Source organism: Miniopterus natalensis, chromosome 12 (genome assembly GCF_054644295.1).
Source record: "Miniopterus natalensis isolate mMinNat1 chromosome 12, mMinNat1.hap1, whole genome shotgun sequence".
NCBI classification, from domain to species: domain Eukaryota; kingdom Metazoa; phylum Chordata; class Mammalia; order Chiroptera; family Miniopteridae; genus Miniopterus; species Miniopterus natalensis.
Window position 1 is genome coordinate 70,644,178 of NC_142092.1, and position 16,508 is coordinate 70,660,685.

Sequence of the window (16,508 nt, forward strand, 5' to 3'; positions counted from 1 at the left end):
TCCTGCAGGGCTCAGGGCTTCTGCTGACTGTGCCGTCCCCACAGTTCTGGGAGTCGACCTCCCAGTCGTCCCCGGAGACCTCTGGCATCAGCTCGGCCTCCAGCAGCGCCTCCTCCTCCTCGGCCTCCACCACGCCCGTGGCCGGCACCCGCACCCACAAGCGCTCCGTCTCCGGGGTGAGCAGCTACAGTGCCTCACTGCCGCTCTACAACCAGCAGGTGGGCGACTGCTGCATCATCCGAGTCAGCCTGGACGTGGACAACGGCAACATGTACAAGAGCATCCTGGTGAGCGGCGGGCCCCTCAGTGCCCGCACTCTGCCAGGCAGCACAGGGGTCGGACACCTGCACCGTCCTGCCCTCCTGGGGCGGCCTTCCAGTGGGTCAGGAAGGACAGACGTGAAGAAGCCAGGGCTCGGTGGCGACTGGAGGGCAGTAGACGGAGTTTACATCACAGCCAGCAACCCGTCTGGGGGAGCACCAGGCCATGTCCCAAGGAGGGGGTGTGCCCAGGTGTTGGAGGGGCAGCGAGCAGGCCCGAGGTGAAGGGGCAAGGGTCAGGGGTAAGAGTCAAGGTCAGGGGAGTGTCAGGGGCCTGGATCTTGTCGGAAGGAGACAGGAGTCACTGGAGGTTGGAGCAGAGGAGGACAGCAGTGACCTGTGACTTTTGTCTCCGGAGGGGATGGCTGGGGCTGGGAGACGCAGGCAGGAGGGGTAGGAGGCTGCTGTTGTAATCCAGGCGAGGGAGCGGCGGCCGGCTGCGCCAGGCTGGTGGCAGTGGAGGGGGCCAGCAGTGTCAGGCCGTGCGTGTAAATTGAAGGTCAAGATCAAGCCAGCGGGATTGATCTGTGGGGTGGAGGGGACTTTCCTCATTCTCCAGAACTCGGCTGCAGATGAGCTGTTTGCTGCCCCCCATCCCCGCCATACCCCACAACTGGGCCAGGTGCCCCGTGACACAGTCACCTGGATGACCCTGTATCTAAGGCCCACCTGCACTCCGGCCCTTGGGGTGGAGGCCGCAGGGGTCGGCCCCTGCTGACCACGACAGCAGCCTCCACTCAGTGTGGACCTGGCATGTCAACAGCCCCTGGGCAGCCCGGGGCTCTCACCTCCAGGGCTTGCTCATTGATACTATTGACTCATTGATACTATTGCTGGAGGGGCAGTTGGTTTCCCCAGGTAGTGTGGGAGGAAGCAGCGGGCTTGCGGGAGAATGGGGAGTAGCAACAGTTAGGAAAGACTCCTCATGGTTGCAAGGAGGCCTCCTCGGGGGACGGGAGAAGATGGCAAGACCCCCACAGATCCAGCACCGGGCCAGAGGCTGTGAGCCCCAGTGCATGGTGCCAAGGTGGCCCCGAGGGTCCCTGGCTGCTGCATTCTGGGGGAGCTACTCTAGGACCCTTGTCATGATGGCCTGTCCCCCGCCCTGATCCAGGTTACGAGTCAAGACAAGGCTCCGGCTGTAATCCGCAAGGCGATGGACAAGCACCACCTGGATGGGGATGAGCCGGAGCACTATGAGCTGGTGCAGGTTATTTCAGACGAGCGAAGTAAGCTGGGGGCCAGTGGGGGTCACCATGGCGGGGTGGGGATAGCACCAGGCCCATAGCCCAGGACCCGCACCAGCAGGGGGCAGCACACCAACCTGCTCCGGGGCAGGGCTGGGCACTCCAGTGTCTCGTCCCTGCCCTCCTGGGCCTGGGGCATGAACCCAGTTCACGACTGGAGTGGCGGGCAAAGGCCTTTCTCCTGGAGTAAAGCCGCCAGGTGGCCGGGCCCACGGGCCATTCAAAGGGGCCCTTTCTCGCTAGGGTGGGAATTGTGTGTGTCAGGAGAACTGTGACTGCTGTGGACTAAAGTACCAAGTATGTTAAAATCCACGGGCATGTGACACTGTCTTAGTCTGTCCCCACCAGTGTAACAAACCTCCTCAGACTGGGAGGCTAATAAACAACAGAAATTTACTTTTCATAGTTCTGGAGGCTACAAGTCCAAGATCAGGGTGCCAGCATGGTTGGCCAAGGGCCCTCTCCCGGGGTGCAGACCGCTGACTTCTGGCTGTGTCTGCACGTGGGGAAGGGCGAGCTCTCTGGGGTCTCTTTTATAAGGGCGCTAATCCCATTCACAGGGGCTCCACCCTCATGAACTTATCACCTTCCAAAAGCCCTACCTCCTGATCCCATTACCTTGGGGGTTAGGATTTCAACAGCAACTTTGAGGGGAGACAGACATTCAGCCCACAGCAGGGGCTGCTTGTGAGCAGCTCAGTATTCTAAACCCTGGGGAAGGAAGAGTCTTGTCGGCACAGACTCGGAGCCAGATGGCCAGGGCTCAGGACCTTGGGCAAGTTCCTTACGCCCTCTGTGTTCTCCCACAATGGAAATAAAATAGCCAGAGTGTTTATGTACACGGGTGGGCAAAAGTAGGCTTACATCTGTGAGTACACAGAACACAGAACTTATTCTTTTAATAAAAAGAATAATTTGTTAATTATTGTCTTATTTTTCATACAAACAACTGTAAGCCTACTTTGGCCCACCCCTGTATATGCTCATGGTACATACCTGCGCCATAAAGGTTAACTGTAAGTGTCACCCCCACTTCCTCCCCACTGAGCTGGTCGCCCACCATGGCCCCAGACCATTGGTAATGATGCCCCCACAATCCCTAGAAGCTGGTTTTTAAATCCTCTCTCACTGTCTTGCATCATCTTAGTGAGGTGGGCAGGGCAGGTGGGACCCATGCTACCAAAAAGGAACAACGAAGCCGACACAGCTTAAGGACCGGGAGGGAGAGCCACGTGATGGAGCCGCACAGGTTCCAGCCCTGCAGCCCCCGGGGGGCGGGTGGAAAACAGGAGCCAAGTGTCAGGACCTGTGGGTGCCCAGCACCCAAGCAGCATGCAGGCCTGCCCTTCACTGGGCCCAGAGCTCTTGTCCTGAGCAGGGTGGGATTCGGTGGCGGGAGGGTGGTCTGGGGCCTGCAGAACCTATTCCTGCTTGAGACCCTGGTCAGCGATGGCAGTGGGGGCAAGGAGGTGGTATGGGTGCCAGCCCCAGAGGGGGACTCGTGGAGTCAGATCCCTTGTCAGCAGGAGTCCTTTAGGGTTCATCATGCCTCCGCAGTCTCCTTGGGCCAGTGTCATTAAGGGGGGTCCTTGGGGACCCTGGAGTTGGGTTGGGGTCTTGGTCCTTGGCTCAGGCCTGCCCTGGGGGCTCTCATACTGACCATCCCTCTTCCCTTCCCCCATCAGAGCTGAAGATCCCTGACAACGCCAATGTGTTCTATGCCATGAACTCTACTGCCAACTATGACTTTGTCCTAAAGAAACGGACCTTCACCAAGGGGGCAAAGGTCAGGCACGGAGCCAGCTCCACCCTCCCCCGCATGAAGCAGAAGGGACTCAAGATTGCCAAGGGCATCTTCTAGCCGGTCCCTCGTGCTGGCCCAGCCTCAGGACTGCCCTTTCCAGGGTCAGGCTGGCCGGGCAACGAAGCACTTGCTGACGAGAGTGGCCCAGGCCAGGCAGGCACCTTCCGCCCAGCCTGCCAGCCCAGGCCACCCCCAGACTCCAGTGTCTCCCTGGACCTCTCCCGCCGCCGGGATTGACGCCTGCCCATCAACGGGCTGACCTGGCCTCCCGTGGACCACTCGCCGCCTTAGGTGCCTTCTGCTCTCTGGAATCAGAGGACTAGTGGACTTTGCCAAGGAGCGCTGCCAAGGGGCACGCCCGCACTACACCTCCCTCACGCCGTCCCAGGTGTGGGTCACTGCCGTCTGTGCCCACAGCACCCCAGGGCACCCACTCATCCACTGGATCTGACCACTGCAGTTCACTCCTCCCGCCCATGGACACCAGCCGTGCCATTCACTGGGGTCCTGGCCCCCTCCCACCACTCTAGCCTTCCTCGGGCTGCACCAAAGATCCCATCGTCAGGGCCAACCGAGTGAGGGAGTTCTGCGCCCCCAGCCCGCTGGCTCTCGGAGAGGAGAGACCCTCTTTGTGGACCTCTCTTCACAGGTGACTGAGGACTGTCCCAGCCGAGTCCCCTTGACGTCACAGCTCACGACACTGCAAGTGCCATTCACCACTGCATCCTGGGCTTCACGAGACCGCACCGGACAGGGTCCATGGGAAAGGAGGGTTGGGGGGAGGGGAGGGGGTTGAATATTTGTATAAAAGGCAAAAATCATGTTTACTGGTTGGGGAGGGGCAATATTTATTTGTTGTAAATAGTAAATGCTAGACTTATGATATTAAATCCCTGTTTCTACTATAGACCGGGAAGGGCGCTTTTGTTTGTCCATCTCGTGCTCACTTAAACGACATGCAGACGCCCGCAGTCTGTTCAGGGGGAGCCGTGCGGGGCTGTGGGTTCACTCTGCAGGAGAAGCAGAAGGGCCGGCGCCCCCCATCTCTGGCTCCTATGGAAATGCCTGGTTCCACCTTCCACAGGGCGCCTGGCGACTTGAGCATCATGAACCTGGGCAGGGAGCTGAGACAGCCCTCGGCACCCCAGCATTAGAGGTCGGAGGTGCTCTCACAGGGCCTGGCAACCACCTCGGAAATTTGGGTGTTGTTAAAAATTACATTTGTGACAGAAAACGTTGGAGTAAGAAGCTCCAGGGGTCATGTCTCCATGGAAACAGCCATTAAGCTGGGGAGAAAAACCTGCTAGAATCGTCAAATTTGGGCTCTGGAACCTCATCAGACAACAGCCAGGGCGGCTGGACAGACACGAGGTGGGGACGTCTCACTGACTGCAGAGACCAGGGAACAGAAACCAGGGACGATACACAAGAAATGCAGGTTTTGCAAAAATCGTTTGGAAAAGTTACTATAGAAACGGAGGGCTGCATCCCCTGGCCAGTAATAAAGGGATCCCCGGGGAGGGGGGGCGCCTGGTCCCAGAGTCCCCACTTGTAATGCTCAGTACCCAGTTCTCCACAAATTACAAAGCACAGGAGACCAGGGCTCATTCCCAGGGGGAGAAAAATAGACTCTCCCAGACATTGAAACTACTGACCAGGGTCCCGTGCTCAGGGCCCTCGGTGCGGTGTTACTAACGGCTTTATAGATATGAGAAGGATTATAAGAGCCCTGAGCACAATTCTGTGTCAACATCACACACAGGAATGTTGTTCAGCCACAAAGGGGAGTGGAGTTCCGATCCCTGCCACAACAGGGACGGCCCCTGAAAACATGGTTCCACTTACAAGGAATAGCTAGTCCTGGCTGGGGGCTCAGTTGGTTGGAGTGTCATCCGGTGCACCGGAAGGTCGTGGGTTCGATTTCTGGTCAGGGCACATACCTGGGTTGCCGGTTCAATCCCTGGTCAGGGAGCATGTGGGAGGCAATCGGTCAAGGTATCTCTCATGCCGATGTCTCTCCCTCTCTCCCTTCCTACCTGGAAATAAAAAAAGAAAAGATACCTAAAATAGGCACATTGAGACAGGAAGGCGATTAGCAGGAGTGGGGGGCAGGGAGCTACTGCTGAATGTTTTGGAACTAGATAGTAGTGGCGATGGTTGTGCAATAGTGTGAATGCAATTAAGGTCAATGGGTTGTACTCTTAGAAATAGTTCAATTACCGTATTTTATGTTATGTATATTTTACCCCAATTTTTAAAAAATAACAGTTGCAAGGACGAATTCCCGACCCGAGACGGGGCTGCCTTTCCCTGGAAGAAGAGGGAAGACTTTGGGTTGGCTCGTGGTTTCTGTCGCCCAGCAGTGAGGAATTTGTAGGCTTGAAGTTCGAATGGAGCCCATCAGCGCTGCGTGGGGGCATCGTAAACAGACCGAAGCCTGCAATGTGGGAAGGAAGAGTGGGGGAGAGTACTGGCCAGGGCCCTCTGTCGGGTGGACTTAGCATTCGCAACTCTCTAGGGGTCCCCCCGCCCGTCCTTTGCCTGGAGAGGGATCCTCCGGGAATCCTGTCTCTGTCCTCAGAATTTCTCCCCGGGCCGGGATTGTGTGCAGGGAAAATATTTGTGATGCGGCTTTTAAGGCTACAGCTGGGCCTCGTTCCGCATGAACCTGCGCCCTGTGAACTAGGGCCTGCAGCATCCCTGCAGCTCTTCATGCAATTAATTTCACCCAGCCACGCATGCGCCAAGTCCCTCCCTCCCCCCTCCCCCTGCCCCTGCCGGGCACCGACGGCCACGCATCCCCTCAGGTCTGATGAATCCCGGGTGAGTGTGGGTTTGCCGGGATAAAGGTGCTGATTCCCGCCCGTGAGAACCTCCCCCCACTCCACACTCTTCCTCTGGCCAAGATGAATCCAGGGCCGTGAGGTTCTGAGGTCCACCGTCTCAGGCAGTCACCAGGTTAGGGTCACTCGTCCTAAAGGGTGGATGGGCTGGAGCCCTTAGCGCTTGCAGCCCCCTGGGATGACTGCGTTCTTTGTCCAAGTCTGTGCTTTGGTTATGTCACTGGGAGGTGGGCAGTTTGAAACATTTTCGGGGGGAAGGTTGAAAGATGTGGCATGAAGGGCGGGGGAGAAATGCCACCAAGGCTGCCCACCCATGGGCACAGCCTCTCCAAGGAAATACTGGACCGTGTCCATCAGGGTGGTAAGCAGACGCCGTCCTGAGCTCACCCAGGGCTCCGCCGTGATCAGAGCTAAAGGGGAACACCTGGCCCAGTGGGAGCCTCCAGGGCCCTCAACGGCCTCCAGCCTGCGTCTGGGTATTTTCAACGTCAGCCCTGGGAAGCAGCCTGTAAAGGCAGAGCCAGACGAACTGTGGACCAACCTGAATTATCCCAATGCCTATAGGTGTCCCCCAGACACAGGGCTCAGACGACTTGCCTCTGCCAGGGAGGCCTCCGTGCAGCCCAGGGTGGAGCATACAACTGGGTCCCGGCAGCCCCAGCTACTCTGACGTGGTCTAGCCATCCAGGGACGTGACTTCCTGAATGACAGACGGGACTATGCTTTCCCCAATGAGAGAGAGAAGTGCCACGTCCCAGGGCCCCTCCAGGGCCCAGAGGAGGCCCTGGGGTCCGAGAGGTCTCTCTTGCAGCGCAGGAGGCTTCAGAGAGCCGACCGGGCAGGTGGAAACACTTGGGGGAGTCGTGTGCATGTTAAGGTGGCAGAGGACCGGCACACTGGGGCATCCTTGGGCCTCCACTGGCTGGGAGCAGGGCCAGTCCCAGGAGGGGTCCACACACAGTGAGAGGCCATTTCCCTCAGCCTTTGATGAACCCCCTCTTCACACTTGAGAGCCCTTGACCCAGCCAGGAAGCCCAGGGCAGTCAAGGTGGTCACAGGCCAGCCCGAGCGCCCCTGCCTGCCTCCCACCCCCCCAGGGGGTCAGGTCTGCCTCCGCACAGGGCCACAGGGCTCGGCTCCCCAGGCTCAGGCTCCCATCTGTGGGCCGGGGAGGGAGAGCGCTACACACACACCTGTCAGGAACCTTCCCCTCTGAGCCTCACCCCTGCGCACAGCGACTAAGGAGTGCGGGAGGGGAGGAAAGGCACTCCCCACCCACCCACCGGTGTCATGAGCTTCGGAGTCTCAGGCCTGGGTTTGAATCCTTGCTCTGATGGCCCGGAGCACGTGATCCCCCCTTGGGGTCCTTGTTTCCCTCAAAATACCTATAACTGTCTAAAATGGGGGTGTTCACAGCGCCCACCTCGCTCACGGAGCCATGGTGAGGCCGGGGTGGTTGAGCCCTCGGTGTGGTAGGTGCCCAGTCCCAGACCTCGCAGAGGTGGGGATGGTCCTGAGTCTGACCTCTGCCTCCCGCTCCCCCTCTGGCACCGCCCATGGCCCCTGCCGGTGGGCACCCACCGCCCAGCCCTCTGTGCCCTGTGTGCTGACAGTCCAGCGGGATGCTTTATTCTCTCCTTGACTAGGATCCAGGTGGAGGCAGAATCCGCTTCTCTGCCCAGGCCAGTTCCCCAGACCCCAGTCAGAACAGAGGCCGCTCCCCACACCCCAGGAGACGGGGCCGTGGCTGGGCTCCACGGGTCCAGGGGAGGCCATCGCCCACAGGGCAGGGCTCCCCACTCAGGTGTGGCAGAGCCTGGCCCCTCAAGCCAGCAGCCTGGTGGGGAGGGACACACACCTGAGTCCCAGCCCTGGCTGCGACACTCCTCTGACCCCGTTTCCTCCTCTGAAGCGAGGGTGGCACTCCACTGCTGAGCTGGACCCTGACAGGGACCACAGGCAACAGATCATGAGGGCAAAGAACGATGCCAGAGACAGGAGAGGCTTTATTCAGGAAGAGCTCAGGGGGGAGGTGGGCTCCTGGGGGGCCCACCCTGTGGACTCTTGGGGCCAAGGACATTAGAAGCCGATGGCTGCAGGCATCTGAGCCCCCTCAGAGTCACCAGCGGGGGGCTCAGGGGCAGCCTCAGAGTCGTCTGTGGGAGGCACAGGGGTGGGCTCAGAGTCGGCCGTGGGGGGCACAGGGGTGGGCTCAGAGTCGTCTGTGGGGGGCATGGGGGCAGCCTCATCTCCCACCACTGTGGGCAGTGTCTGGTAGGTCTGGGTCCAGTAGCGCAAGTAGTTGCTCCTGAGGTGCTGTTTCATGGACGTGCCATCCATCATCTTGTTAATCTCCAGGTAGTTGCCATTTTCCTCGGTGTAGGGATCCCATTGCGTGGGCACAGCTGAGTGGCCCGTGTTGGGGTCCCTGCAGAGTGAAAAAAGGCTGTGTGGGGGCTGGGGGCTCACAGGAGGCTGGCAACCTGTGCCCTGGCCTGGCTTGGCCCCGGCTTGCCTGGGCAGTCCTCTGCCCTACGTGCTGACCCGAACCATCCGGGCACCTCACTGTATCCCGGGCACTGGCTGGGCACGTGCACATCCTGGGGCCCAGCCAGGAGCTCTTATCCTCGTACAAGGATGGGGAGACTGAGGCTCGGGGAGGTTAAGTGTGAGGGGACCGGAACTGGAACCCGGGCCTGTAAGGCCAAGGTGGCAGGAGCCCTGGCCCAACCTCACCCCCGCCTTACCCAGTTCTGGCAAAGTTGGTCCAGTAGGCGATCATGGCCTGGGAGACAGTTCTGTCTTGGGCCCGGTAGCCCAGGGGCGTGGCGAAGGGCTTCCCAAAGATGTACTGGAGGTCGTCGGCGTGGTCGGCCCCTACCCAGCTGGGGTAGATGGGCATCCGAGAGGGGTGGGAGAACAGGTAGGCGTAGGTCTTGGCACTCCTGAGGAGGGGAGGGGAAGCCGCCCAGGTTGGCAGGGTGCTCTCCTGGCTGCCCAGCCCACATGGGTCCCGGAGGAGGCCGGGGTGTGGGGAGCAGGGAAGGGCCGGGAATTCGCCCAGACTCGGGAAGAACCTGGGACCCTGTGCCTGGGGAAGGGAAAGCGTGGGTTTGTGGGGTCTACGATTTTAAGTGCATTTATGCTTCACCGCCACGGAACGCACTGAGGGGTCTCCCGCCTACAATTCGGTACCAAGGCAGATTTTTTTCTGCAAATGAGTTTCTCTTCTTCATTTGATGGGACAGGCACGTGCCCTCAGACACACCGGCAGGACACTCAGAGCTGAATTTATCGCTTCGTCGCTGCAAAGCTTTCATCCTAGACTTCTAGGTATTGCTTAGCCCCCCACGTTTCAAGCGCTCCTCATTTACGTTTCCTTCTCATTGGCTCTCATTTGTGGAGGTTTCCAGTGTGGCCACAGGCCAAAGTTGTTTTGAATGTTGGCAAAGTCGAAACCCACAACAGAGCCCATCAGCCTGTGTCCTGTCCTCCCAGCAGGGGGCGGGGGACACACACGGGAGGCAGACTTAAGGTGCTGCGGGGCGAGGCCTGTGGCCTGAGGGAGGGTCTTGTAAAGCCCCCTGAGGCTGGAAGATGAGGAGGGGCCTTCTCAAGCCTTGTCGGGCCGGGCAAAGCAGATGGCACCGGCGGGGACCCAATCATGGCTTTCCCAGGCCTCCCAGGCGCCCCGCGAGCCACCTACTGGTGAGGCCTCGGTGGGCAGGTGCCTGACCCCGGGTGGGCATCCCCTTGCCCAGGTCCTCACTTGGCTTTGGCTTTGTGCTGAGCCAGGGCCATCTCCGTGGGCATGAGGAAGAGGACATCAGTCTCAAACTCCACTACCGTCTTCTTCTTGGTCTCCTGGGATGAGTCTTGGGCCCAGGACGCAGTGTACATGTCAAAGGTGGTGTTGGCACCCCTGAGCCCCTTGATGATGGTGAGCCCTCTGATCAGCTTGAAGAAGTCCTCCCTGCAGGAACCAAGTCGGCACTGGACCCTCCACCCAGGGCCAGGGGGATGGGGTCCCCCCCACCCCCGGAGGGCTGCAGGTGGCCCTCTGCACATGCTGACCTCCTCACTTGGCTGAGGCCTCCCCCGGCGGCCCTCGGGCGCTACCCTGGGCCCTGGGCCCTACTTACTCCGTGACATCCTGCTTGTCCTTGTCGATAGCCGGCATATCAACACTGGCAAAGATGTGACCATCCATGCTGTTGGTGCCAGCGATGTAGTCGATGTCGGCCGCGTTGGCAAACAGGTTCATGGGGTCGTCGGGGATGAAGTCTCCGTCAACGACAGGGACGAAGCCCAGATAGTTCACCATGGGGTCTGTACGGAGGCGGCAGGTCCTCGCACCTTCCAGAGCCCACCCGCCGGTCCCCAGGCCGAGGTGGAGGGCCCTGCCTCTCTGATGGAGACCAGGGTCCTCAGCCTATCCCTCTGACACTGGGGCAGGATAATTTTATGTCGTGGGGCCACCCTGCGGGTGTGGAGCAGCATTTCTGGCCAGGACCCGCTGGGTGCCAGCAGCACCCCATCCCCAGTGTGACAGCCAGACTGTCTCCAGACTGCCACATGATCCCTGGGGGCCAAACCACTCAGGCTGAGCACCACTAGGCTGGAGACCAAGTCTGTCCCCTCACAGGGTGGACATCCCTGTCCTCTCCCTCTCTTCTTGCTCAGCCAAAATCAGGAGGAGGGAGACTGAGAGCAATTGAGCCGGTGGAGAAAGGGGGGGCTTTGTTCTAGTCTGGTAGCCAGACACTGCCAGGTCCGCACTGCCCCCCAGACCCCTGAACTGACCCCGAAAGGACCATACTCTGGCTCCAGGCCCGTGGACTTGCTGCCTTGGTCAGGCCCAGCCCAGTTTTCCTCCAGTTCCAGAAATGGTTGATTTGCATTTGGGGCCATATTGTTTGCTCTGGTTCGGTCCTGCCTGGCACTGTGGCTAATGCACAATGGGTGAGATGCAAATGAGGGGCCTCCTGTACTTGGCCTTGGAAGAACTAGCGAGAGAAAACAGCAGCCTGCTGAGCTGATGAGGCTGCCACTCCGAGGCTCTTTCTGACAGGGTCCCTGCCGTCCTGGGGACAGAGCCGCAGAGCTGGAAGGGCCAAATTCTACAGCAGGTGCTCAGTGTGTGTGTGGAATCAATGAGTGGAAGAAAGAATGAACTGTCGTCTAGTACAAAGGCTCTCCGTCTGGGGTCCCTAAAATTGTGTGCGAATGACCGTGTACATGTGCATTTTGGGGGGTGGGCCCAAATGTTCATTGGCTTCCCACAGGAGTCATGACCCAGGGAAGATAAGAGGAAAGAATGGCCCTTCCTCCCAGCCAGCCGGGGCCACAGAGTCTTGCAAGGGCAGGGATGGCATGGGGCTGTCTAGGGCTGCCAGCGAGCTGGTGACAGGGCCAGGCCTCGGACCCAACACTTCCCCTCTTCTTTAGGAGCATGGCCCTCCCTCCACACAGGGCCCCCACTCACGCTCCAGGCCTGCCAGTGGCATCTTATAGGCCAGGGTCAGGGCACGGGTGTCGGTAATCTTCAGACACTTGGCCATCCTGGCAGTATCGTCCAGGGGGCAGCCCACCTTTTTGGCGATCTGGGGGTTAGGGGGAGACAGATAGATGAGGCCAGTGCTGGGACAGAGGGCGATAGGGAACTGGGGTATGGGACAGAGAGAAGAAGGGAGGAAATCTCTTCTGGCATCTAAACCAAGCCCCTCCCTCACCCTCCGCGGCTCCTCTTTACCTGTTTGGCCCAGGACAGAGGGTTCTTCTGGATGGACCAGGAGCTCAGTGCCACGCCGCTCTGGCTGATGGCTCGCCGGATGAGGCCCTTGTTGTAGGGAGAGAGGGTCTGCAACACACAGAGGTCCTGTCACCGGTGCCTCACCTTACCTGCCCGCCCTGGGCTCTGCCAAGGACAGCCAGAATGCCAGCTCCAGCCCTGCTCCTCCCAGCCCCCATCAGCTCCTTCCAACACCGTTGGAGGTAGGCCCACCCCTCCTACGGTCCCCAGACCTGCAGAGAGACGCTGGCACCTCCGGCTGATTCCCCAAAGATGGTGATGTTGTTGGGGTCCCCCCCAAAGGCCGCAATATTTCTCTTCACCCAGGCGATGGCCATGTGCTGGTCCCGAAGGCCGTAGTTACCTGGGGCGGGGTGGGGAGGGCCTTCCTCAGGGACTGGGGGCGGGAGGGGACTCCCTCCTTGCACGGGGACCCTTGTCAAGCCCAGGATGGTACACGGTGGGTTCCCAGGGGGCTGGTTGAGTGGGGTGCTGGAGGGGGTGTGGGGGTCAGGTAGGGGACCACGAGCAGGGGGGCCAGGCTGCTCTTCTCTCTCCCTGACATGGTCCCTCTTGTCTGTCTGTCCTGCAGCTTCTGTGTCCCTCTGAGTCGCCACCTCAGTGTCTCATCTTCTGCCTCTTTCACTGGGCTCCCTGTCCCCCCTTCCTGGTCCCTCTCTGGGTCCCTGTCTGTCTGTCTATCTGGCAGCCTCTTCTCTTTTGCTACAGCTGCCAAGGGGCTCCTGTGCCTCACCGTCCATCTCCAGCTTCCTGGCTCTGCGAATAGAATTCTGGGCCTTTCTGGGGGGCTGTCGGGAGTTGTTTGGGATCAAGGGGTGCTGAAGAGTGCCCCACACTGCTCCCCCACCCTTGTGCCCAAGGCACCCAGCGGACCTGGCAGGTTGGGGTCCCCAGTGCTGAGGAAGCCCAGAGGCCCCACGCGGTAGTTGAAGGTGACCACGATGACGTTGCCCCGTGTGGCGATCTCTTCCCCGTCGTACAGGTAGTTTTTGAGGAAGTTGGCCCCTTGGCCGGACCCCATGAGGAAGGCTCCTCCATAGATCCAGATCATGACAGGCAGGTTCCGGGAAACTGAGGCAGGAGAGAAGGCCCGGTGACGCCAGATGTCTCCTCCCTCTACCCCTCCGGGGGCTGATTTCAGGGATACTCAGCTCTGGAACCCCACACACAACCAAGGGGCAGGGCTGGGAACTCTGGGGGTCTGGGCACCTCCTGCAGGGTTCAGGGGGCTAGAGGGTAAGGGGGTGGGGGCAGACTCACCTTCCTTCTTGCCCTGGGGGACCCAGATGTTGAGGTAGAGGCAGTCCTCCGACCCGTAGGTGTCGTCCTGGCTGATGGTGGCTTGCAGGCAGCGCTTCTTGAAGTTCTTGGCCTTCAGGGTCCCTGTGGGTGACCGGAGGGGCTGGCACGAGGGTGGCGGCCCCACCACGCCACCCCAGCCACGGGCCTGCCCAGCACCCACCATCACCCACCTTGCCAGCCGGGGTGTCGCTGGGGGTTCTCCAGGGCCTTGGGGGGGGCGGCGAAGGGGATGCCCTTGAAGACGTCCACATAGTCGCCGAAGAGGCCCAGCTTCTTGTTGACGCCCTCCACGAAGCCGCCCTCCGTGTACACCGCGCCCAGCTGCGGGGAGAGGGGCCGGGCTCAGCGGGCTCAGGCTGGCGGCCACCCGAGCAGGCCCCGGGGCCCAGGGACAGCTTCATGGGGGCCAGTCTGCGCCTGAGGCCAAGGCCCCCGCTTGTCCACGTGACTGAAGGAGCAGCTTGCTGCCTTCCCCGCCTCCAGGGATGTTCTGTCCCTGAATCTCAGAGGAAGCTGCTTCAGCCAGTGTCCCTGCTCAGGGAAGTCTTCCCACGAGGCCAGGAGAGGCGGCATGGAGGTTTGGATTCTGGCCTGGCTGGGACCATGGGCCTCAGTTTCCCCATCTTACGGTGGGTGACAGCAGTGTCACCTGTTGTCAGATGTTTCATGTGCACAGAATGCTTTGTGCCCAGCTTTGAGCTCCCTGAAGGGGGGGGCACCTAGTTCTCCTTCCCTTGTCCCCCCCACTGTGTCTTGTTGGCCTGGGCTCCCCACTGGGAAAGCCCCCCACCCCCCAGGCCATCAGGCCACTGCCGTGTATCCGGGCCTCACACTGAGCTGGCCCCATGAGGGCCAACACTCCCGATCCTCAGGAGTGACTTGGGGGCTGGCATGTATCTACCCCTGTCCCTGGGGGGAACAGGCTTTCCTGCCCGAAGTCGCCCTGTGGGGAGCGGCTGCCTGGTCAGAGCCAGGCCCTTATCCCCTCCCAGTGCTGCCCCCAACAGCTGTGCCAGGTCGCAGCTTCCCATCCCTCCCCTGTGCTGGGGTCCAGGTGGGCAAGAGCAGGGCAGCCCCGCACCCCAGGCCCAGCTGAGACTTCAGGGCCCTGCTGGGGTGGGGAGAAGGGTGGCTGGACTTGGAGAGAGGAAGGGGCAGAAGCAATACCTGCCAGGGGCTTTGGGCTGGGGCAGAGGACCCAGAGACAGACGTAGGCCTGGCCCCTCTCTCTCTCCTATCCCAGGAGGAGCCTGCTGGTTCCAGGCCTCCAGGCAGTCCGCCAGCCTCCTGACCAACCTCCCGGCTGCTGGGATGGGGAAGAGAGCCAGGTCAGTGCCTAGGGGACTAGGTCACCTCATGGAAGTGTCTCTGTGTGACTGAGATTGGCCTGAGCACCCCAGTGGAGAGGGCCAAGGGCATGGGACCTTGTCATCCAGGCAATGTGTATGTGTGTGGGGAGGTGGCCCTGGCTGCTGGAGCAGCGTGGGAAAAACCCGGTCCTTTCAGCATCCAGAAGAGGACTCCCCCGAAGAAAGAGAGGGACCTCCTCAGTGGCAGCAGGCACCCAGGGTCCAGGGGCAGGTCCCAGGGGCAGCAGGGCTGTGGAGAGCAGGGCTGAGGTAGCCGGGTGAGGGGAACAGCGCGGTGGGGCCCTGGAGTCCCCCATTCAAACCTGAGTGGAGCTGTGGGGTTTCTGTCCTGGAAGAGCTTTCCCTGCTCTGTTCTTCACACCCGTGGGAGGGCAGAGGAAAGACAAACTCTATAGATGCCCCTGGAGGCCTCCCGACTCAGCCTGGAGGGGACCTGGCCACCAGCAAGCGGGTGGGAGTAACCCCATCTCAGGAGCCAGACCCCGGGTTAAACGAGACCAAGTTCCAGACTCCTGTTCAGACACTGGGGCTGTGTGATGTTGGGCAGATTGCTTGCCCGTTCAGGGCCCCCATCTCCCCTCTGTAACAGGGGATGTCACCATCCCCAGACAGAGGAAGAAGCCAGAGGGGAGTCGTGAGTCAGTTGCCAGACTCGGCAAATAAGCATTCAGGACGCCCAGTGTCATTTGGACTTCAGATAAACAATGAATATTTACCTTCTGTTTTTAGCATAAGTATATCCTTCTGTATCCTGTGTGGAACATGCCCACACCAGGGATTGTTCATGGTTCGTGAAACTCAGATTCACTGGGCGTCCTGTGCTTTACCTGCGCCCGAGTCACTGTATGAATGGGGGTGCACGAAGCGTAGAGAAAGTACCCAGGAAATGCTACTGCGACTGGGGTTGGTTCTCTCAGGTGCCTCTTTCTGCCAGTGACTCGTCTGCCTGCCTCCCTCCACTGTGTCTGCCCCGTTTCCAGGCCTGGTTTGGGGGGGGGGCGCCCCCCTGCTGGGCTCTAGCTTACCTTGGCCGCGCTCACCACCGCCAGGCAGCAGGTGAGGCCTAAGACAGCGAGCTCCAGGCGCGCCATGGTGCGGGTGCCGCGTCCGGGTGCCCTGCCTCCGGCCCGTGGGTATTTATGGGGCTGGAGCCAGCCGGCAGCCCGGGTTGGCAGCTGCCTGTGGAAGGTCCCTCTCCCCTCCTCCTACCTCTGCTCCTTCCTCCAGGCTGGCCACAGTCCAGGCGGTGTGCCCGGAGACAGCTGCCGTTTCCAGCTGGGCTCAGGCTGGGCCAAGGTCACGCAAGTGCGTGTTCACACACACACACACACACACACACACGCACACGCGCAGGTACAGGGATAGTCCGCATCTCTCAGGACCCGCTGTCACCAGGGGCCTGGTGCCCACAGTGCACCTGTGCAGGTCACTGGGAATAGAGGCAGGTGGCACAGGCAGGGCTATAGGGGTGGGGGTTGGCTGGGTGCACGTGCCCCGCATTCTGGCTCATTTACAAGGCCTTGCTTTCACCCTCAGAGGAGTGGGCATGCTTCGTCTCCACGCCCTGCCTGCCCGCCCCCCCCCGAACGCCTGAGCTCAGCAAAGGGGGTTTATAGGGGATTGGGCATGTGACTTGCGGGACAGGGATGGCTGCGTGCTGCTGGGCAGCCAGTGTGACTGAGCCTTGCTGCCGGGGTGATCCTGCTCTCAGGGCGTGGGGGAGACCTCACACTCAGCATGAGCAGGCCTGGGAGGGGAGGACAAGAGGCTCAGGTGGACGCGGGTGTCGGGGGAAGGGGGCTCTAGCCCA

At 60.6% G+C, this 16,508-nt stretch overlaps 2 protein-coding genes across 3 annotated transcripts in view; one reads left to right on the plus strand and one right to left on the minus strand.

The window, feature by feature from the left end:
* The window catches only part of RALGDS (ral guanine nucleotide dissociation stimulator), a 41,403-nt gene extending 37,127 nt beyond the window's left edge, over positions 1–4,276 (plus strand). For both annotated transcript variants that reach the window (XM_087822987.1, XM_016196655.2), the window contains exons 16-18: positions 45–287; positions 1,435–1,549; positions 3,253–4,276. In XM_087822987.1, the coding sequence (XP_087679113.1) occupies positions 45–287; positions 1,435–1,549; positions 3,253–3,428 (534 nt within the window). In that variant the 3' untranslated portion in view covers positions 3,429–4,276. The remainder of the gene's footprint in view (positions 1–44; positions 288–1,434; positions 1,550–3,252) is intronic.
* A 3,987-nt stretch (positions 4,277–8,263) lies between these two features.
* On the minus strand, positions 8,264–15,789 carry CEL (carboxyl ester lipase). Its single transcript, XM_016196675.2, has 11 exons — positions 15,724–15,789; positions 13,499–13,649; positions 13,287–13,409; positions 12,900–13,097; positions 12,239–12,369; positions 11,967–12,074; positions 11,700–11,817; positions 10,357–10,543; positions 9,984–10,187; positions 8,962–9,159; positions 8,264–8,642 (listed from the first exon to the last, which is right to left on the minus strand). Exons 1-11 carry the CDS (start codon positions 15,787–15,789, stop codon positions 8,294–8,296), a joined length of 1,833 nt encoding a protein of 610 aa, XP_016052161.1. The 3' UTR covers positions 8,264–8,293.
* Between the last annotated feature and the right edge of the window lie 719 nt (positions 15,790–16,508).